Here is a 17,685-nt window from a genome sequence, read left to right on the forward strand (position 1 = left end):
AGGCGGCACCCTGATGCTTTCTTCTCAGAGAAGGCTCGCTCATTTGATTTCATCAACAATCTAACGACACAAATAAATAACGAGACATTGTACAGGCACGAAAGTCAACTAAAGAACTTCCTAGTACTTAGTACTTGGAAACAAGTATCGATCGCTACCAACACAAGCCGCATGGCAATGACTCGCGGCTGTATTTAGGCGTGCAGGGAAAGGAATATGGTGACACTTTCGCAACGATGGTCGCGGGGGTATGGACAGGCGTAGCGCAAGGTGAACGTGAGGTGCTAGACAGCCTGTTTGGCGGAAAGTCTAGGGGATGTATTGCCTGGTTGTACCGTACGCGCGAGCATCCGAGTCAGGCCCGGCAACCTTCGCCTACATGCCTTGTCAGCGGATGGATCATCAGTAGTTCGAGGCCACATGCTCACGGATGCGAAGTGCATTTCCTCCGATTGATCGTCGATCGAGGAGTCGCCAGACCTAGCAGTCGGTAACGTTGGCCTGCCCACTTTGAACTCGACAGGAGCCATATTGGGAGCTGAAAATCCTTCGCTAGAGTTCGTTGCATATCCTTTCACGGACTGTCGGCTGTTCAACCTGAGTACCAAAGTTTTAGCAAACAGCATATACGATCTCTTCAGGCAGCACTCACGTCGCAAGAAGAGTATTTGTGTAGGCTACGAGGACGAGCTATGAGGTTCACGCTCTTCGGAAACATGAAAAACGCACCTTTTGATACAATGATGTTGAAGACCTCGAATGCGAGCGTATCAGGGGCGACCAGGTACTATCAAAGTTGCACGTCAAACGGGCGTATATGACTAATGTTTGCGACGCTGCTCACGGCAATGAGTCCTCCAATGCTGACGATGCTGGGAAGACGTACAGTCAATCCAACATGTCGGTGCGAATATATGCTGTACTCACGTAGGGAGCAGGCCAGTGTTGATCGTATACACGGTCAGCCTCTGGATGATCTTATCGGTCCTGCAAGAACAGCATTCAGAATCCCTGCTTCACGCTCCTGTATATGATGCGCTTACTGAATGAAACCAGTACGACTCTTGTACAGTTGCCAGCAAATCGTGCAGGCGATTATAAGATCAAGGGCTGCTGTTGTGGTGTCCGCGGTGGTCGCAACCCACTTCAGAGAAGCTTGTATAAGCTGTTACTCGAGAATGCGCCCTTGCGTCACGTACCCGTAGGCCAGTTATACTTGTCCACAGGCGCTCTCCTCCGATAACTCTATGACCGGTATAAGTCAACTATGGCATGTCAATTTTTCATACAGTTAACTCACGATTTTAGGGATGCAACTGAATTCCGGACAATCAGCAACAGAGCAGGATATTCCAGAGGTCTCACCCACCGAAAGCCAGCGCTGAAGGAAGTTTTCATTCAGCCTTGTCGCAGGCCATACACCAATTTAAAATACTCACCGAGAGGTAACAGCGAGAACACAGCCTAGCAAGGCCATCAGCGTCAAGGAACAAACGCATCTACTTCTTCAACACTTACAAGGAAGACTACGTAGATCACCAAACGTCTGTTCACTGTAATGCAGTGAGTCCATGCCCACAGTCGAGAGGCACTATAGCTTACGCATCCATATGCGGTAGATTAGGAATCTGCTCAGAAATCTCAACACTACGGCGTGCTCAATCTGATGAGCAACTCACTCGTGGACAATGAAGGCTATGATACCCTGCGAAAATGTGAGTAGTGGTCACTCGTAACGTGCTTCGAGTAGACATACAGAGACGATTGGCTCGGTCTTGAGTTGACATCAGCAATCGTCGGCTGCCAACGCAAAGAAGACGTACAGCAAGGCCCCTGTTATCCAGTTCATGAGACGGGACGATTAGATTAAGCGATGCCGCACACACTCACCAATCCATGTACATAAGCGCAAGTGGATCCAGGAAGTCCGTGATCAAGTATTTGTATAGGCCGTACGCAATCATCGCTAACGAGAGCGAGTCGAGAAGCCTGTACCGAAAGGTCATGATTCGTCGGGTTATCGGCCGTGATACTTGAAAACATACCATAGCAAGGCCACCTGCGAGGATTGGGAACCAGTTAGATCCGAAGATATCACAGTAGACTCGACGTACTAGGAGTTTCAGGACAATCTTGTCATTTGGATAGGTCGTATACTTCACGTCATGGAATGACTACATCAGCACCCCAAAGTCTTAAGCCGCACGTAGTCAAAGACCATACATAGAAGATCGACTGCAACGTCGTTATTCCATGAAACCTAGCATGTCGACATGTCAATGAGTCTCTGGGTAGTTTTTCTGGAAAAAGAAAGGCTTACACCGCGCCCAACAGGAGACCAACAAACGTAGCGCCCATCGTGGGATTGAGGTCAATGAGAGCCATGGCAGCGAGCGACCGAAGCGAGAAAGATCAAGGACAGAACCACACGCGTCAGCACCGTCTCCGCTCATATACTCATCTGAGCAATTCAGTCTCTCCGATGGCATACCCGACACGCGCTTCGCAGTTGATCATCACAGCATCGGTGGCTCTGCAGCCGCACGCCCAAGCTCGCATCAGAACAACGTAGCCAGAAAACGAGCGAACAGCCCGGCAGTATCACCGAAGACCAATGCACGAGTTGATCTTTAGGCACGAGCGTCCGTGGCTCAAACGCGTACCACTACGCCAAGACCTCGCTTGATCATCAACTGTTGATCCGGCGATGCAGAATTTGCTTCCGCGCCGATGACTTGAAGATTTTCCATTATGAGACATGGTCTAATTTCTAAGCGAGATACAGGCAGGGTTTAGCCTGCATCAGCGAGAATTTGGGGAGCAGGACGCACAATTGACTTACTGCACCATATGCTCAGGGACCCGACCCAAGGGAGATGTTCTGATGGACATTGCAGCCGCGCGCTACCATTATCATCATACATCAGAATGTCGGCGCACGGTCTTCCGCTTCATCAAAGTCTAGAAGTCTCAGACTGGTGTTATGGAGCACGAACGAATCTATTGAAACGTAGGGAAGGGGCTTTCGCGCGCTACGTATGCACCGTTCGGCCCCGCTTCTCAGTCTTCTCGCATCGCCATTGGCTTCCGCAGAATCCACTTGTGAGAACCGCAGAGCGGATCAAAGTCTCAAACTTGATGTCCATGTATTGGATAAAGCGTAGATGGCTGTTGTTACATTGCAATCTGCATCGCATCACGGGTACGCACCTCCTACGGAAGATCTATCCCAAGGTCCCGCAGTATACCCTCCGTCGTCTCCCACAGCTCCTTTGCCAACTCGGGGCTCTCAGCCAACCGGCTTGGTTTGCCCACGATTCCCGGAGGAACAATGTACGCACCGCGATAGGTCCTCGATTCGGCACGTACCGCCGGCGCTGCAGCAGCGAAGGCCGGGGCATAGCCGCCTACTTCCGGACGCTCAAAGAAGGTACTGGCTATGAGACTGTAGATGGGGGAGAGGATGGGTCCGACCGAGTGAGCGTACTTCTGCACTCCTTCTGAGGACGGTTGTAAGGCCCGAATGCGGGTGCGAGAATGCGACTAGGAAAGGAGAAGAAGACATACTCACCGGTATTGACGACGCCTGGGTGGACGGCCATCACGATGATTGGAACGCCCTCTGCATCGAGTCTTCTCTGCAACTCCTTTACGAACAGGATTCCCATCAGTTTACTCAACGCTACAGCATTTTGGTCAGTACAGGCACCTAAATTCGTGCACCTCTCAACGCACAGTATCGCTGGTACTGAGGAAGCGAGTAATCACTGTATTCAACGTTGAAGTCCTCGACGTTGCGGAAGCGCACGTCACTCGGTGCGTTGAAGTGCTCCTTGGAGGTAAGCTGCAGATCATGTTAGCGATCATTTAGCAGCGTGTTCATGCCACCTACATGAACAATGCGAACATCACTGTTCGGCTCTTCCGCCGTCCGCTTGAGTATCGGAAGCAGGGTTCGTATGAAGACAAAAGGGCTCAAATAACTGCGACGCATCGTAAGATCCGTTGGCCGTTCGCCAGCGCCCACATGTGACGCTCACTTAACCATCACGACATCTTGTATCCCTGTTACACCACCATCAGGTAAGGATTGAATTGCGCCACGTACTAGCAAAACCTACCATCGGACGTCTTCGCATGGGGTACAAGCAATCTGTCACGAGTATAGAATTAAGCGAGATGTGTCTCCAGTGTCTAAATATGCTCACAAGGCAGCACAATTCACTGACGGATTATCGTTTTAACGGGTTAGCGAAGAACACGGTACTGCAAATAGAATGCCTGTACCCACGGCGTCGAGTCTCTCCTCTTTCTCCTTGAGCGACTCCGCTGCTTTCTTCGCGAGTTGGGGATTGCTGAAGTCGGTATATAGCCATACTACTTGCCCGGATCCGGTCCCGGAAGCACGCAGCCTCTCAAGGGCACGATCCGCGCGTTCCTTGTTGCGTGCCGCCATGTAAATCTTCGCTCCTCGTCTAACAAGATGTTGTATGGTCGCGAAGCCTATTCCTGCGCTGTCGTAACAATCAGTAGCTGTGAAAGACGATACATCTGGACAACGACTTGCTTTCCTCCAGTGACAACGATAACCTTGCCGGTCAGATCGGGGAGGTCATCCGGAGTGAAGCCTTTGGAAAAGAGCGATCCCATGGTGGCAGTGAAGAAGAAGAGACGGGAACGTTTGACACCGTGGCAAATAGCATCTATATATTAGCTATACGGACGCGACGTTCGGCGGCGTGTAGGGCCTGCTTGGGGCCCCATGCGAAGTCGAGACCCCATCAGAAAGCGTACGAACGCGGATTAGTGCCCTTTAAGCTCCGGCATTCACACGGTTCATCCCGTGAACGAGTTGCGAGGGAATACAAGAAGAAATTGGTCCCTTCGTTGTGAAGGGCAGGAAACAAGACGGTGGTGAGAGTCAAATGTTGATCAGCTGCCAGGATCGTCGGCGGAAGCAAATCCGCAGATCAATTGATGGCTTCCAGATTAGACAGAATGATCGACAGACGCTTTGTCTCTTCCTCCATGATCTCTGCAATGGTGATTCACAATCCATGCACCATCGATTCACAGATGTTGTCTAGTGCGAGAAATCGGTGTATACTTTTCATCGACATCGTAGGAAAGGCTCGTAAAGTTAATGCAAAGGATTCTCCCGGTCTTTAGCCACGTGCAAGACCGCAGCTTCATAACGTGAACATCGTATCTTTACCTTCATTACAAACTGTTGAACATGCCATGTAGCAAGGTATTTTGGAAGTTGAATACGTTGAAGACCTTGCGACAAATCTAGTCAGTACTACCCACACGCTCACATGACTCCCTTCCCAGACGCGACGCGCTTGCGGCTGAGCGCTACCGGTCTCCACTTAGGACAAAGTCAAATCTTTGCCAACTTATCAGCAATGTGAGGTGATACACAGTTGTCTGTTGATGAGTTATAACTTCATAACCGAGATCCCGTGTATTCATAAAGGAAATTTGCGGTAGGGTGGTATGGAAACAATATCTGATAAACATACTGCTGAAGCCGCAACACGGATTTAGAGACACTTCAGCCTACTTTCACATCAGTAGCAAAATTATGATCAAGTTTTCCAAAACCTGGCGACCCTGGTTGTGATCGAGTGCGTCAACGAGAACTGTGACACAGAAGTATTACAGGAATGGACGGATGCTGAAGCACCAAACCGAGATCAGGCCGACGATAGTGTCGCATAGAGGTCAGTTACGGACAATAGCAGCAAGCAAGCTCGATTACTGAACCACAGTTTACATATGTGAAACTTTAGCGATCGTGTTGGAACGCGAGACTCTAGCCACAAGATCCCCAGACTCTGTGCCGCAATCCACTATGCAGAGGTTGTGGTCACTAGCGATGTCCCTCGAACAAGTGGAATAAGAAAATGAGAACCAAACTAGTTAAGGAGATGGACAGTTGAAATCAGTAGGAGAACAATCCGCTCGAAACTTACAAAAGGAATGTTCAAGGCGCGGCCTGATCTTGCCGATGCCTCATCGACCCAGTGGACGTATCGGTTCGCATCAGGCAGAGTACGATAGATAGACAAAGGATTCCCTCCAGGAGATACCACTGATAAAAAAAGGAGTTCAAATCGGATGAGGGACAGCCGAACGAAATGAGATCCGTCATTGAAAGAAATTGCTCACACACGCTGCTGTGGCACAACTAGCTGGGAAAGAGGGAAGAGTGGCTCACCTCTCGCACCTTGCTTGCACATGAGTTCGAGTGGCTCACCCGCCACGCGCACCCTAGCCAATCCCGGCACAGTGGAATAGGCGCTGGAATTGGAACCGCATCTCGCGTTCGAGCCTTTCTCGTCCCCTCCCTTCTTCCTCCACTCCATACACCCTTATTGCTCTGTCACAATATCATGCAGTTCGGTTACATGTCAAACACGAGAAGTCCAGATACAGAAGTATATCCACATGCTCACCGAGGACAAAGAAGCAGTGGCGTATTCATGACTTTGTCTCCGCCCTCGAGTGTGGCGCTCAGTGTTGCTCCACATATTCGACCAGCCAGCATCCCCATGAGGCTCGTGCCCAATATCCAAGCTACGGCAAAGGGAATTGACATGCCTCGGCGTTTTCACGTTAACACTGGTTCCAACGGACATCCGACCAGGCCCCCACGTGTGGCGTCCAATGCGCCTCCCCGCCTGCGCTCTACACACGATCTCACAATATCTCATTCTTGGGCAGCTCTCAATCCTAACAAAGCCGAAGATACCAGAAAAGTGTCAGATCTAACGCGCTACATGCAAAGCCATGATCGCCCTTCGGACATCGGTGACCGGGAGGTTTCACCTGAGATAATCTATGTAAGCACAGAACAGAATGTAACGGCCAAGGTTGGTCAGTTGGTAAGTCAGCAAACCAGCACTTGATCGCAACATTCCCTGTGCTCACCGCATACCGAGAAGGCTCCCAACCCGAGAGTCATCACTGGCACGCAAGGTGGACTGAGACCAAGGGTACAGTCGCTACACCTGTCCAGCGCAAACCTCAGCCTCCTTTCCGGAGATGGGCCATCGAAATCGTCGAGTACGATTGATGGAATCGCTCACAATGAACGCATGGTGTGTAAACTCGCAGCACTGTGAAGATTATTTGGACTGATTCTCAAGCAGATACAAACAGCTACTCATGAACGCCCGAGGGCTTGGATTACATCGAGCCCCACGCACCGCTCGCCATTGACCACAGAACCAGGCGTACCGCCACATTCCATCACTGAAAATTTGTTCGGCGTGAAAGGCACAATCTTGAAGGAGGGCTTCTAGCATAGTGCTGTAGTCAGTATAAATGTGAGTACAACGTTGGAGGACATCTCCCAGATCTGCCGCTTACCATAACTGGCGCCATTAATGCAACTAGACGGTGTATTCTCTGTCTGACCCAATCGTGAGACCAAAGGCACCCGAGCCGCTGGAGTGCGATACGCAAGAAGTGAGGCCTGCGGAGGATGATGAGCTCGTTGACACCGCTTATCATACAATTGCGTGGTTAATCCAGTCAGCGGAAGACATCGATTGGTCGGAGTTGGCTCGCAACCATGCAAACACCAGTCGAGCCAGACAGACCACCGTCCAAAAAATTGTAAAGAAAATAAAGAGCTCTGGGGATACTCACGCGACTCCTCCTATTCCAACAGGAAGATACAAGCCGTCCTCTATGTTGGCTTATCTGCACTCGGATCTCCACCTACAACGGCGAACGCAAGCTACACGAATTCGCGAATGGAGAGAGATGTCGGATAAGGCTCGTCATGATGCAACCATGCGAGCGTTCTGTGACACGTTCGAAAAGGGCGCAGTACAGACGATGATCGCGAAGCGGCCGATCCTGGAAGCGGCGTCCGATGGCGAGGTGAGGCGAGTAGCATCGTTGTGCAATGCACATCAAGAGGAACGCTCAGAAGCTAAGAGAGCATGGAAACAGTGCAGAAGGACTAGGAATAGGCATATCAACTTTGGCTTTGTCAACAAAAGTATCAACTCGGACAATCGTGTGCCAACGTCGACAGTCTTCTCCGTTTGACCTAGTTGCCTGTGGGTCGATATTTACAGCAGTTGTAGCATAGTGCGTGCCATAGCTGAGCATCGAGATATCATAAATCAAACGAAAAACACAGCGAGGAGCGACGTGATACTGTGAAAGCGCTGAAGGAACGCGCCGGTCAGTGGCGCCAGCGTCGCTCACTGCAAGGTGGCCGGTGGCGGTCGATCAGCTGGCCACATTCCACCTTGTGGCCGATTCTGGGTCTCTCCACGCGGTATCGTTTCTCCCAAAGCTTCTCATCATATCAACACATGGAGAGGAGGTGTACCGTATCGATTTGTCTTTCAAGAACATGACAACTCATTGTAGAGCAGGGGAACACCCAGCTGCAGAAAAAATGATAGATAAGAACCATAAGATTGGACTCGATCAAGGTCACATTTCTACGACACGTTTAGGCCATAGAAGATGATGAAACTGATTTTTTGAGAACACGAGTTCGAGTGGCACTGGACACGCGCACGCTAACCAATCCCGGGATGTAAGCCACGGGGAATTAGACGCCAAAAGTCTGAACCATTACTTCGCGTTCGCGCTCGCGCTCTCCTGATCCCCTCCCTTCAACTCTCGCTTCACATACGGTTATCCTACTACCAGGATATTGTGCAATACATGTCGAACCTTCAATGCCCACACAAAAACGTTCCGCCGGCTCACCGAGGACAGAGGAGCAGTGGCATATCCATGCCTTTGTCTCGACGCTCCGTCGTGGTGGTCGGTGAGGCCGCGCATAATCGACCAGCCAATACTCCCAAGAGGCCCGTGCCCGGCATGAAAAATGCGGCGAAGAAGGCCGACAGGCCCCAACATCCTCGCGTTGACACTGATTCCATTACGCCATTGTCCACACTCAAACCTGGAGCGCACAATACACCTCCACGGCTGCGCTCTATACCCGGTCCTACGACACCTCACCTGTTGGCAACTCTCAGTCCCAACATAGTCGAAGGAATCAGCGAAATGCCAGGTCTGACGCGAGGTATACAGAATGACGGCCGCTCTTCTAATGTCTTGCCAGAAAGAACCTATGCAAGCGTAGTAACCAGTACAGACAAGATTGGTAGCCAAGTCAGCAAACCAAGTCTCAGTTGTACTGTTTCCTGTGCTCACCATGTGTCACCAAGGTTCCTCAGTTGGGAGCCGCCAGAGGCATACGGAATGCAGCGCCATCTCGGGCCGCCACTCACTATCGCGGTGGCACAAACAAGGGTCTCCTTTCCGGAGACAAACTGCCAAGGTGGAATAGAACGGTTGGACGGAATGCTCTGGATGGAAATGGACGCACGGTAAGTCAGTGTACAGAGTTCATAGTCCATGTCAAACTGACCGCAGGCAGATGCAGCGAAACATTCGCGGTGGTCATAAGGCTCGGCCTGTACAAAATTCCGCGCCAAATGCAACGTCGTCTAGACGTAAGCGGATGCCACCTCGTTCCATGACTGACATTCTGCCCGACCCGAGACTTACCAACTGGAGGACGTCTTCTGGACAGAGAGTTTCAGCCTCCACGATTGTGAGCACACAGTGAACGATCAGCTCCCATAAGATCTACTCACCGTTATGGGCATCATGTAGATGGTGTATTCCAAATCTGATTGGATACAGCGACCGAACACACCTGGACTGCTCGTTCGAGATAGAACGAAGCAGGCATCTGCGGATGGCGATGAACTGGCCAACACTGCTAGCCGTACAGCCATATGGTTGCTTCAATCGGCCACAGACGTAGACTGGGCCGAGTTCTCTCAGGTCCGTGCAAACGCCAATGGAGCGAGACAGATTGCCAGCAGGAAGACTGGAGACCAAACGAAAGGCTTCCAGACTGTCATCCCAGCGTGCAAATACAAGCCGTCCCGCATGTTGACGTACCTTCACTCGGATCTCCATCTGCACCAACAGGCGGGACAAAGATGGAAGACAATGTCGGAAGATGAGCGTCACGAAGCGACCATGAAGGCATTCAGCAATGGATCTGTTGAAGCAACAAATCAGGCCATAAGCACGGAGCAGCTATCGGCCCACGAGACGAGAATTTGATGGAGGAGTGAGGCGGGCAGCATAAATGTGTAGTAAATGACAAGAGGGATTCAGGAAGCTCGAAGATGGTAGAGTCGGGTTTCGGGCAAAGCATGTACAGTTTGGTTTCCTGAGATATGATATTGGATAATTGCACGAACATATTGAAGGCCCCTTTCATCGTCTGCTTTGGCGATACAAGACTTCCGGTGGAGGGAGGAGCATCACATCCTGATCTTGAGACACAGCGGCTGGATACGAATGACTGTCATAAAATGCAATTGGAGCGTCAACGAATGTCTCTTGTCAAGGAGGTCGTTGCGAAGAATAAAGATGCGGTCAGTCTAGCGAATTGCGGTGCTACCTCGAGACAGGAAGGCGCAAAGGAGCGCGTGCACTGAGCTCACCAGTGCAGTTGACCGTGAAAACGCCATCGTAGTGGAGAAAAATGTGACAGCCGTCATCTTGCCACACTACACTCCGCGAGCGTAAAGACTGTAGCCTAAGCTCGCATCAGTGCATGAGATTAGCGTGTGCAGAAAAATAGACTAATCACCTTTCCATTCTGCGACAAATATATCGTGCTTGCATGGACACACGTAGCACGGTATACGATGCAATCAGCAACCAGGCGAAGTAGTCGCCAAATAACGGCTAGTGACATCCTACGTCTTCCGGACGAGTCTCACATCGTTGCTTTGAATTCGAATTCTTATACGCTAAACAAGCCCCTACAGTTCAAAACACTTTCTCTTTGGACTGGCGGAACAGTACTAAGACACCTATATTGCGATGAATAAGTCGCATTCCACCAATTGAAAAATCAATACTAACGTTCCCTTTGTTAACCATGCTTTCCAACAACGTGGCGCTGGCCGAAGGTACACGAGGATGCCGCGAGTACAACTCCGCGAGAGGGCTTGGACCGGAAACATGCGAGCGTCTATGGAGGCGCCCGTATTAAAACCAACCGCGTCGCTTTGGCCACTCGCCCCACGCTTGCTCCCCTACCACGACCAGTATCCCAGCACTTCAAGACCACTCGCTCAACGCATATAGCATTACTTACTGCGCGTTGCCACGCTCCTACGCGTTCTTGACACTGATCATCTCTTTGTGATTCCTTTGTGTTCGTATTCTCCTTGTCGCGACTTCTCGCCGACGCGTCAACAATGGTGTTCGGGATTTTCAAGAGGATCGTAAAGGCAGTTACGAAGAAACTGCCTTATATCTTGGTTATAGTACAGCCACATCCGGAGCTGTCGGAGGCAATCTGCGGCCATCGAGCCACTCCTTTCCATTACGACATCGTCACTCTTGAGAGCGCACAGATCAATACGGACGAATCGGACGAGGACGTGCAATCGGTGAGTAAGCTAGCCGCCAGGTCCGTATCGATCTGTGTACTCACCGTGAATTGCCTCGGTAGTCCATTTTGCCGCCGCCACATCGGATTGTCTGCACATGCTCGCAACGCCGACAGCATGAAGTGGACCACACTGGGAACATGGGTCGCGACCGTAGTGGACCTAGCTTCTACTGCATGGTGAGCTCGATGACGTCTGAAGATCGTGTTTCGAATTACTGACATGGCTACCAGATCGATGGTGAGGACGTCAAGATCCATCCGCCGCCTTTCGAAATCCTGCGCCAGCTAAGGAAAGAGCAAACGATGGCGGATGCGCTTGATCTTGAGTACAAGCTCAAGACCGGCGTGATTCAATGGGAGGAGGTCGCTGAGATAAGCATGGCAGAATCTGGGATCATGTCAGAATCGGTGAGTGGCGTTGTCGTGCGAGCCAGACAGTGATGGCTCACCTACACTTGTAGGAGTGGGGTACTGTCGAAACTGACACGCCATCCGCCGAATGGGAGCACGGCTATGGCGGACGTCTCTGTGACTCCGGCTGGCCAAATTCTCAGTGGGCGTGCACCTCTCAAGTCGCCTCGTCGAGTTCGTCGGAGTTTCCAATGAGGGCGAGGAACAGGTGGAACAGTGAACAGCACAACTATCGCGAGGATGCATTCGAGGGCGGCCACCGTAATTTGGCCATTGCATCCCAGTTCTCCTCGTCCTCGCCGGTCCAGGTCCCCACCATGCCGCCCCGCAACAATGAACCGGACAGAGTAGACTTCGAGCTGCTGGAGCTGGCAATGGAGTCGCTGGTGAGATTGCAAGAAATTTTGGACGAGACATCGGAGGGAGAGGCGCAGGATATCTATGCAGACGTCCTCGAAGCGGAGGGCAGTGGGGCGGCCAACTAGTGCACGGAGGTCAGCAAAACACGTTGGATAGCCGACAATAGGTTGGGTGTCATAAAGCCGAGATGAGCAGGAGACAAGGGGATGGGTGCAAGGAGATACAGAATGATGTACAGATAGTGAGCCTGTCTGGGAGAAAGCATTCAGTTACACGTCTCGCTCGAAAATGTGAAGCATACCGTTTTATTTATCCCAGGTTTTCAAACAATAAGTAAATATAGTGCGATGGCCGGCTCCGTAAGCAAAAAGCACAAGGCGGCCAAAGAGGGGCATTGACACAAGCACCCGGATCTCGATGTGTCACTCTGGCTCCGTCAAACTACGTCCCCTTTCCAACCTGCCTGCTCAACCCACTCTGTGCCATGCGATCTAAAATACCGAATTCCGTGAGTAGGCCGCTTATGGCTGTGTGAGACAGCGCTGACTTATTGCGATGCGATCTGGCCTGCCACGTCCAGTAGCTCCTGAAGCACGGCAATACGCCATTTTGAGCAGCGATGGCCAACAATCGGTCGAACGAAGATTTCGCAATAGCTGCAGGCATGATGTGATCCTCACAAGAGAGCGGACTGAAGGCCGTCGCACTCGAACAGCAGGTGAGTGTGTCGTTGTGAACACACCGGTCGACTTCTTCATGCTCAATAGACAATGAAACCCGCCCATCATGGGAAAGGCAGTAGCGAAGGATGGTCTTACCCCCGCGACTAATACGCGAAGTCAAATTGAGAATCCCTACGGAGACGCGTCAATGACAACGAGCAGGACTGACGTGGGGAAGAATGATCATACGCACGGGCGGATGGCGAGTTGTGCACACACAACGAGCCAGTAATGACCGATAACGTTGACAGAAATGCATCCGACATAGGTATTGTCGGCTCTGGACGTGACGACAGCTTAACATGCAGTTACGTTGGCAACCATGCAAGCCAGACGTGTAGTCACGGATCGATCGCCTTGTACAATCCGCTGCTGTGTGATGCCGTCCAGGTGAGAACGATATGAACCGGAGCTTAAGAAAATGCTAACTCACCACGTCTGCAGGAGGTTGGCGCCAACTCGAGCGACGCTTTCGTGCGACGTGAAGAGTTGGCTAACGCAGGTTCATATGCTATGCCATGAGTTTCTGAGCACGCGTGTCATGACGAGCATCAAAGGCGAGTTAATAGATCTACGAACCACAGAACTGAGCTGACTCTTTGCTTCCTAATGCAGGCGCCTCATACCTCCACCTCTACCAGTGCCCGGATGCGCCAATATTGAGCAATGACGGAAGCTATACATGCCGTGATGTGGTTGCGTGCTCGTACAATGCATACGGCTTGCTATACTGCATCGAAAGAATGGAAGATGAGGACTCCTGGACCGCGATTGCTCTCGATCAGACGATCCGTCCAGCGGGTTTGAGCAGTCGCTGGCACGAGCAAGAAGGGACGAGAGACAAGTAAGTCAACGCGATGAACTAACGCAAGCCGGAAGATGCGGAGATGGTGTTCTCGCATGTCAGACTTCAACAACAGCTTGCACATAGACGAGAACTTACCTTTGATACCGCGATAGGATGTCCGCACCGGCGTTGCAGATGGAGCACTGCTGTGACAACGTCCTGATGTCCAGTTCATCGAACTCTTCATCTTGAAGGCCAGAACGATATATGTTCATCGAGGCAGCCAGCAACGAGAGCTATCGAGCAAAGCGAGAGTCAAGATTGCGAACATCGCGTGAGCGCCAATCTCGTAACAGCGCAAGGCAGCGCGGTGCGCATTGTGGCGGCCAATCAGATGGTGAGATTCCAATTATGGTTTTGGTTAGTTCATCAGCTAATGACTAGTGACTTACTGTATCATGAACGTCGCAGCGAAAATGTACAAAAAAAAACTGAAAGGTTGCGCTCGATGAATCATTATCTCTATCGGTCTTATATAACAAAGATTTACATTTCCCCAGTGATTGCGCGAAGACACTGCGGTATCGTCCTCACGAATGCGCTATTCCTCGTCTCCGCTGCTCGGCGCTGACCATCAATATTCAATCATCGCATATAATCCTCCAATGAATGCATATTGGGGCATAAAGTCATGTTATAACCCGATATACGTAACTCACTACCGCCATTCGGCTGACCTTTTCACTTCACTGATGTATGATGGTGGGGTGGAGAGGTCGATATCCTCGGCATCAAGATCATGTCGAACGGAAACAAGGTGAGATTGGATGCCGAATGAGCACAAGCTAAGTCAACAACGATTATGAAACTACGGGACAACCGCAAGCAGGAAGCATAGGGCGAAAGATGATATTCCATCGAAAGGTGGATATGAGACCTCAATTACTCTCAATAGATGATGAGCTCGATGGATGAAAATGGCATAAGAGTGATACTTATCAGGGAGCACTCTGAATGTCAGAATTAGCATCAATTCTTAGAAAATTGGAGGATCTATGGGACGTCATAGTGATTGAACTGTCACCTCTGATGATTTCTGCCTGGCACCAGTAATGGGGCTTTGTCTAGGTCTTCTAGATGACTTTCACGTAGAAACATTGGAAATCTATTTCAACGCAGCTGTTACTGCTTCCTCATCGCGATTGACAGAATAATTTACCCATCTGGAGGCACGAGTCGCTAGGAAGAGCAATCTGTACACTCCCTCAGCCCATATGACTCATGTAGATGAGGCGTGAGTAGACCATGGCAAGAGATGTGCCCCTCACGAGTGGCTCCCAGTCGCGGAGACCGAATTCGTAGCCACCCACAGCAGCTTAGCGCCCAATTACAGAGTGGCTGAACATGCTGCCACTCCGTGCTCTTTCAGCGTGGCATCTGTAAAGAGTTCACCTGCATCAGAAAACATGTTTTGATCCCTGCTGTGGCGTAAATGGTGACAGCGACCGAAAGGAAAAACGATAGAAGAGCTTGGAGACCAAGATCACATCCCTATGGCACGTTCAGGTATAGAAAAGGGTGGGATGACTTATCTTCTCGCCTTTGTTTGAACACGAGTTCCAATGTCTCACTCGCCACGCGCACGCTAGCCAATCCGGGCTACGCAAGCCACGGGCAAATAAGCGCTCACATTCGAACCGCGCTCCACGTTCGCCCTCTCTTCATCCCCTCCCTTCAACTCTCCCTTCTCCCTTCATACACTGTAATTCTGCTATCAAGACACGGTGCAATACATGTCAAACATTCAACGTCCATATACGAAAGCTCCACTTGCTCACCGACAACAGAGTAGCAGTGGCATATTCATGCCTTTGTCCACACCCTCGATCGTGGCGCTCGGTATCACCCCGCAATCTCGCCCTGCCAATGCTCTCGTGAGGCCTCTCCACGATTGCCAAGCTGCGAGGAAAGGGACGAACACGCCCCAATATTTTCGAACTGACACTGATTCCATAAGACTTTTGCCTAAACTCCAACATGTGGCGTACAACGGGCCTCCGCGTCTTCGCTCTACATATAATCGCACAACATCTGACCCTTGGGCAGCTCTCAGTCTTAATAAGGCCGAATGGATCGGAGAAGTGTCAGACCGGATGCGCAGTATGCAAAGCGATGGCCACCCTTCGAATGCCGCCACTCGAGAGGTGTTGTCCGAGAGAATCTATGAGAATACAGGAAACAATACAGCCAAGATTGGTTATCAGGTAAGTCAGCTACCCAGGTCTCAGTTGTAATGTTCCCTGTGCTCACCATGTGTCACCAAGGCTCCGCGGTTGGGAGCCGTTACAGGCAGAAGGGATGCACCGTCATCTAGGACCGCAGCTCACCACTTCCCCGCCGCCAAAGAGAGCCTTGTTCACGGAGGCCAATTGCCAAGGTCGATCGAGAAGATGAGAGGGGACAGCCCGAGTGGGAATGAACGGGTGGTAAGTTAACATGCAGAGTTTATAGTGTACGTTGGACTGACCACAGGCAGATGCAACAAAATGCTGGCGGTGATCATGAGGTTCGACCTGTGCAATATTCTGCGCAGAATGCATCGTCATCTAGACGTATGCGGATGCCACCTCGTTCTGTGACAGACATTCTGGCCGACCCAACATCTAACAACTTGAAGACGTCTTTTGGACACAGAGGCTCAGCCTCTATGAATGTGAGCACACGGTGCAAGATCAGCTTCGAGGTGACTCGCTCACCACAATGGGCATCATTTATGCAATCTATAGATGGTATATTCCGCGTCTGAACAGACAGAGCGATCGAACGCACCTAGAGCGCTCGCTCGAGACGGAAATAAGGCGACGTGTACAGATAAAAACGAGCTCACGGACGTTGCTTATCAAACAGCTGTATGGTTGCTCCAATCGGCTGCAGACGTCGACTGGTCCGAGTTCTCTCGGGTCCGTGCAAATGCCAGTTACGCTAGACAGATCGCCGGCAGGAAGAACGAGGAGCAAAGGAAAGGCTTGAAGACTACTCACGCGAGCGTCTTCCCAACCTGCAAGTACAAGCCGTCCCCCATACTGGCGTATCTTCACTCGGATCTCCACCTACACCGACGTGCAATGCAAAAATGGAAGAGACTGTCAGAAGATGAACGTCATGAAGCCGCTGTGAGGGCGTTTGTTGGACAAGACCAGGCGATAAGCGCGGAGAAGCCATCGACCCACAATGAGAGAGTTTGACGGAGCAATGTTACGGATAGCATCGCTGTGCAGCGAAATACGAAGCACAGTTGTCGGAAGTTCCAAGAGGATAGAACTGGACTTAAAGGATCCGGACAGAGCTCATACTCCTTGGTTTCCAGAGGTATCATAATGAACGATTGCATGTATATGCCGAAAGCCTCCTCCACTAGATTTGTTCTTAAGTCAGGACGGGCAGTATTTAGGGCGCGAATATGTCCCAAGACGTACCGCAGCGATCATTGCTACCAATGCTCCCATTCCGTTAAAGTTGTAAGCCTTTTGAAGATCATTTTTTTCATGGATTTATCATCTGGTTCGGCGAAACAAAATGTAAGATGCAGTAATGAGCAACGCAAGCCCGAAATCCCACACTTTGAGGCATGAACCACTTTATGGATAGCTGATACAGCACGCAGTGGAATATACAAGTGTTATTCGTTATTTATGAGGCCATCGTAAGGAATAGAGCACTTTTCAGTCTGAACAAGCGAAATGAGCCATCTCAAGACAACATCATGCAAGGAAATGCGTGCGTGGACCCACCGGTCTCATAGGTAGCTGAATACGACGAGGAGTTACCAGAGACCAGTTCCTGATCGGCAAAGGCACATGAGTCGTCATCTTTTCACACTCCTCGCCCATGGATGTAATGACTGTAGCTCAAGCTCGCGTCAGCACATCAGA

At 50.8% G+C, this 17,685-nt stretch overlaps 10 protein-coding genes across 10 annotated transcripts; 3 read left to right on the forward strand and 7 right to left on the reverse strand.

Moving 5' to 3' along the window:
- Positions 1–26: 26 nt before the first annotated feature.
- On the reverse strand, positions 27–2,585 carry LAESUDRAFT_728165 (uncharacterized protein). The gene is made up of 21 exons (XM_040909379.1): positions 2,321–2,585; positions 2,224–2,260; positions 2,115–2,156; positions 2,046–2,059; positions 1,891–1,989; positions 1,824–1,833; positions 1,757–1,774; positions 1,680–1,705; positions 1,603–1,628; positions 1,519–1,553; positions 1,440–1,464; positions 1,370–1,381; positions 1,301–1,316; positions 1,200–1,245; positions 1,044–1,144; positions 928–987; positions 845–872; positions 730–787; positions 653–677; positions 429–597; positions 27–375 (listed from the first exon to the last, which is right to left on the reverse strand). Exons 1-21 carry the CDS (start codon positions 2,383–2,385, stop codon positions 310–312), a joined length of 978 nt encoding a protein of 325 aa, XP_040762079.1. The 5' UTR covers positions 2,386–2,585; the 3' UTR covers positions 27–309.
- Positions 2,586–3,020: 435 nt separating this feature from the next.
- Positions 3,021–4,915, reverse strand: LAESUDRAFT_744356 (NAD-P-binding protein). Its single transcript, XM_040911305.1, has 9 exons — positions 4,568–4,915; positions 4,288–4,514; positions 4,209–4,224; positions 4,122–4,153; positions 4,041–4,065; positions 3,893–3,983; positions 3,736–3,844; positions 3,572–3,682; positions 3,021–3,500 (listed from the first exon to the last, which is right to left on the reverse strand). Exons 1-9 carry the CDS (start codon positions 4,648–4,650, stop codon positions 3,214–3,216), a joined length of 981 nt encoding a protein of 326 aa, XP_040762080.1. The 5' UTR covers positions 4,651–4,915; the 3' UTR covers positions 3,021–3,213.
- A 963-nt stretch (positions 4,916–5,878) lies between these two features.
- Positions 5,879–7,127, reverse strand: LAESUDRAFT_305484 (uncharacterized protein). The gene is made up of 4 exons (XM_040901912.1): positions 6,937–7,127; positions 6,462–6,844; positions 6,224–6,385; positions 5,879–6,097 (listed from the first exon to the last, which is right to left on the reverse strand). The coding sequence occupies exons 2-4, from the start codon at positions 6,717–6,719 to the stop codon at positions 5,990–5,992; spliced, it is 528 nt and encodes a 175-aa protein (XP_040762081.1). The 5' UTR covers positions 6,720–6,844; positions 6,937–7,127; the 3' UTR covers positions 5,879–5,989.
- A 257-nt stretch (positions 7,128–7,384) lies between these two features.
- Positions 7,385–8,131, forward strand: LAESUDRAFT_728170 (uncharacterized protein). Its single transcript, XM_040909380.1, has 2 exons — positions 7,385–7,483; positions 7,660–8,131. Exon 2 carries the CDS (start codon positions 7,702–7,704, stop codon positions 8,065–8,067), a length of 366 nt encoding a protein of 121 aa, XP_040762082.1. The 5' UTR covers positions 7,385–7,483; positions 7,660–7,701; the 3' UTR covers positions 8,068–8,131.
- Positions 8,132–9,491: 1,360 nt separating this feature from the next.
- LAESUDRAFT_305617 (uncharacterized protein) lies at positions 9,492–10,458 on the reverse strand. The gene is made up of 4 exons (XM_040901914.1): positions 10,266–10,458; positions 9,958–10,060; positions 9,645–9,902; positions 9,492–9,591 (listed from the first exon to the last, which is right to left on the reverse strand). The coding sequence occupies exons 2-4, from the start codon at positions 10,046–10,048 to the stop codon at positions 9,587–9,589; spliced, it is 354 nt and encodes a 117-aa protein (XP_040762083.1). The 5' UTR covers positions 10,049–10,060; positions 10,266–10,458; the 3' UTR covers positions 9,492–9,586.
- A 758-nt stretch (positions 10,459–11,216) lies between these two features.
- LAESUDRAFT_305509 (uncharacterized protein) lies at positions 11,217–11,725 on the reverse strand. The gene is made up of 3 exons (XM_040901913.1): positions 11,694–11,725; positions 11,516–11,640; positions 11,217–11,420 (listed from the first exon to the last, which is right to left on the reverse strand). The coding sequence occupies exons 2-3, from the start codon at positions 11,588–11,590 to the stop codon at positions 11,271–11,273; spliced, it is 225 nt and encodes a 74-aa protein (XP_040762084.1). The 5' UTR covers positions 11,591–11,640; positions 11,694–11,725; the 3' UTR covers positions 11,217–11,270.
- Positions 11,726–11,733: 8 nt separating this feature from the next.
- Positions 11,734–12,675, reverse strand: LAESUDRAFT_305670 (uncharacterized protein). Its single transcript, XM_040901915.1, has 3 exons — positions 12,546–12,675; positions 11,923–12,491; positions 11,734–11,861 (listed from the first exon to the last, which is right to left on the reverse strand). Exons 2-3 carry the CDS (start codon positions 12,299–12,301, stop codon positions 11,824–11,826), a joined length of 417 nt encoding a protein of 138 aa, XP_040762085.1. The 5' UTR covers positions 12,302–12,491; positions 12,546–12,675; the 3' UTR covers positions 11,734–11,823.
- LAESUDRAFT_305692 (uncharacterized protein) lies at positions 12,464–13,465 on the reverse strand. Its single transcript, XM_040901916.1, has 5 exons — positions 13,400–13,465; positions 13,160–13,338; positions 12,792–13,098; positions 12,546–12,735; positions 12,464–12,491 (listed from the first exon to the last, which is right to left on the reverse strand). The coding sequence occupies exons 2-4, from the start codon at positions 13,230–13,232 to the stop codon at positions 12,681–12,683; spliced, it is 435 nt and encodes a 144-aa protein (XP_040762086.1). The 5' UTR covers positions 13,233–13,338; positions 13,400–13,465; the 3' UTR covers positions 12,464–12,491; positions 12,546–12,680.
- A 2,161-nt stretch (positions 13,466–15,626) lies between these two features.
- LAESUDRAFT_728180 (uncharacterized protein) lies at positions 15,627–16,581 on the forward strand. Its single transcript, XM_040909381.1, has 4 exons — positions 15,627–15,974; positions 16,064–16,164; positions 16,281–16,458; positions 16,510–16,581. Exons 1-4 carry the CDS (start codon positions 15,926–15,928, stop codon positions 16,557–16,559), a joined length of 378 nt encoding a protein of 125 aa, XP_040762087.1. The 5' UTR covers positions 15,627–15,925; the 3' UTR covers positions 16,560–16,581.
- LAESUDRAFT_728181 (uncharacterized protein) lies at positions 16,281–17,456 on the forward strand. Its single transcript, XM_040909382.1, has 5 exons — positions 16,281–16,456; positions 16,510–16,924; positions 16,984–17,167; positions 17,230–17,311; positions 17,372–17,456. Exons 2-3 carry the CDS (start codon positions 16,540–16,542, stop codon positions 16,986–16,988), a joined length of 390 nt encoding a protein of 129 aa, XP_040762088.1. The 5' UTR covers positions 16,281–16,456; positions 16,510–16,539; the 3' UTR covers positions 16,989–17,167; positions 17,230–17,311; positions 17,372–17,456.
- Positions 17,457–17,685: the final 229 nt, after the last annotated feature.

This window comes from Laetiporus sulphureus (assembly GCF_001632365.1).
Source record: "Laetiporus sulphureus 93-53 unplaced genomic scaffold LAESUscaffold_33, whole genome shotgun sequence".
In the NCBI taxonomy this organism is placed as follows: Eukaryota; Fungi; Basidiomycota; class Agaricomycetes; order Polyporales; family Laetiporaceae; genus Laetiporus; species Laetiporus sulphureus.

What these genes read in the sequence shown, in the direction of transcription:
- LAESUDRAFT_305484 (XM_040901912.1), bottom strand. Translation starts at nt 6,719, where the DNA reads ATGAGATATTGTGAGATCGTGTGTAGAGCGCAGGCGGGGAGGCGCATT. An exon ending in CCACTGCTTCTTTGTCCTCG is followed by an intron (nt 6,386 to 6,461) that starts GTGAGCATGTGG and finishes ATATTGTGACAG; the next exon opens with AGCAATAAGGGTGTATGGAG. An exon ending in GTGCAAGCAAGGTGCGAGAG is followed by an intron (nt 6,098 to 6,223) that starts GTGAGCCACTCT and finishes TTTTTTTATCAG; the next exon opens with TGGTATCTCCTGGAGGGAAT.
- LAESUDRAFT_728180 (XM_040909381.1), top strand. Translation starts at nt 15,926, where the DNA reads ATGGCCACCCTTCGAATGCCGCCACTCGAGAGGTGTTGTCCGAGAGAA. An exon ending in GAGGTGTTGTCCGAGAGAAT is followed by an intron (nt 15,975 to 16,063) that starts CTATGAGAATAC and finishes CCCTGTGCTCAC; the next exon opens with CATGTGTCACCAAGGCTCCG. An exon ending in TCCCCGCCGCCAAAGAGAGC is followed by an intron (nt 16,165 to 16,280) that starts CTTGTTCACGGA and finishes CGTTGGACTGAC; the next exon opens with CACAGGCAGATGCAACAAAA.
- LAESUDRAFT_744356 (XM_040911305.1), bottom strand. Translation starts at nt 4,650, where the DNA reads ATGGGATCGCTCTTTTCCAAAGGCTTCACTCCGGATGACCTCCCCGAT. An exon ending in CAAGATGTCGTGATGGTTAA is followed by an intron (nt 3,984 to 4,040) that starts GTGAGCGTCACA and finishes GATGCGTCGCAG; the next exon opens with TTATTTGAGCCCTTTTGTCT. An exon ending in GTGATGTTCGCATTGTTCAT is followed by an intron (nt 3,845 to 3,892) that starts GTAGGTGGCATG and finishes CATGATCTGCAG; the next exon opens with CTTACCTCCAAGGAGCACTT.
- LAESUDRAFT_305670 (XM_040901915.1), bottom strand. Translation starts at nt 12,301, where the DNA reads ATGTCTCGTCCAAAATTTCTTGCAATCTCACCAGCGACTCCATTGCCA. An exon ending in CCCCACTCCTACAAGTGTAG is followed by an intron (nt 11,862 to 11,922) that starts GTGAGCCATCAC and finishes ACATGATCCCAG; the next exon opens with ATTCTGCCATGCTTATCTCA.
- LAESUDRAFT_305509 (XM_040901913.1), bottom strand. Translation starts at nt 11,590, where the DNA reads ATGCTGTCGGCGTTGCGAGCATGTGCAGACAATCCGATGTGGCGGCGG. An exon ending in GACTACCGAGGCAATTCACG is followed by an intron (nt 11,421 to 11,515) that starts GTGAGTACACAG and finishes TGCGCTCTCAAG; the next exon opens with AGTGACGATGTCGTAATGGA.
- LAESUDRAFT_305617 (XM_040901914.1), bottom strand. Translation starts at nt 10,048, where the DNA reads ATGCCTTCATGGTCGCTTCGTGACGCTCATCTTCCGACATTGTCTTCC. An exon ending in AGATGGAGATCCGAGTGAAG is followed by an intron (nt 9,903 to 9,957) that starts GTACGTCAACAT and finishes ACAGTCTGGAAG; the next exon opens with CCTTTCGTTTGGTCTCCAGT.
- LAESUDRAFT_728170 (XM_040909380.1), top strand. Translation starts at nt 7,702, where the DNA reads ATGTTGGCTTATCTGCACTCGGATCTCCACCTACAACGGCGAACGCAA.
- LAESUDRAFT_728165 (XM_040909379.1), bottom strand. Translation starts at nt 2,385, where the DNA reads ATGGCTCTCATTGACCTCAATCCCACGATGGGCGCTACGTTTGTTGGT. An exon ending in AATCTACCGCATATGGATGC is followed by an intron (nt 1,554 to 1,602) that starts GTAAGCTATAGT and finishes ACTGCATTACAG; the next exon opens with TGAACAGACGTTTGGTGATC. An exon ending in AGGAAATGCACTTCGCATCC is followed by an intron (nt 376 to 428) that starts GTGAGCATGTGG and finishes CAAGGCATGTAG; the next exon opens with GCGAAGGTTGCCGGGCCTGA.
- LAESUDRAFT_728181 (XM_040909382.1), top strand. Translation starts at nt 16,540, where the DNA reads ATGGTATATTCCGCGTCTGAACAGACAGAGCGATCGAACGCACCTAGA.
- LAESUDRAFT_305692 (XM_040901916.1), bottom strand. Translation starts at nt 13,232, where the DNA reads ATGTCGGATGCATTTCTGTCAACGTTATCGGTCATTACTGGCTCGTTG. An exon ending in GCACAACTCGCCATCCGCCC is followed by an intron (nt 13,099 to 13,159) that starts GTGCGTATGATC and finishes GCGTCTCCGTAG; the next exon opens with GGATTCTCAATTTGACTTCG. An exon ending in GCCAGATCGCATCGCAATAA is followed by an intron (nt 12,736 to 12,791) that starts GTCAGCGCTGTC and finishes TCGGTATTTTAG; the next exon opens with ATCGCATGGCACAGAGTGGG.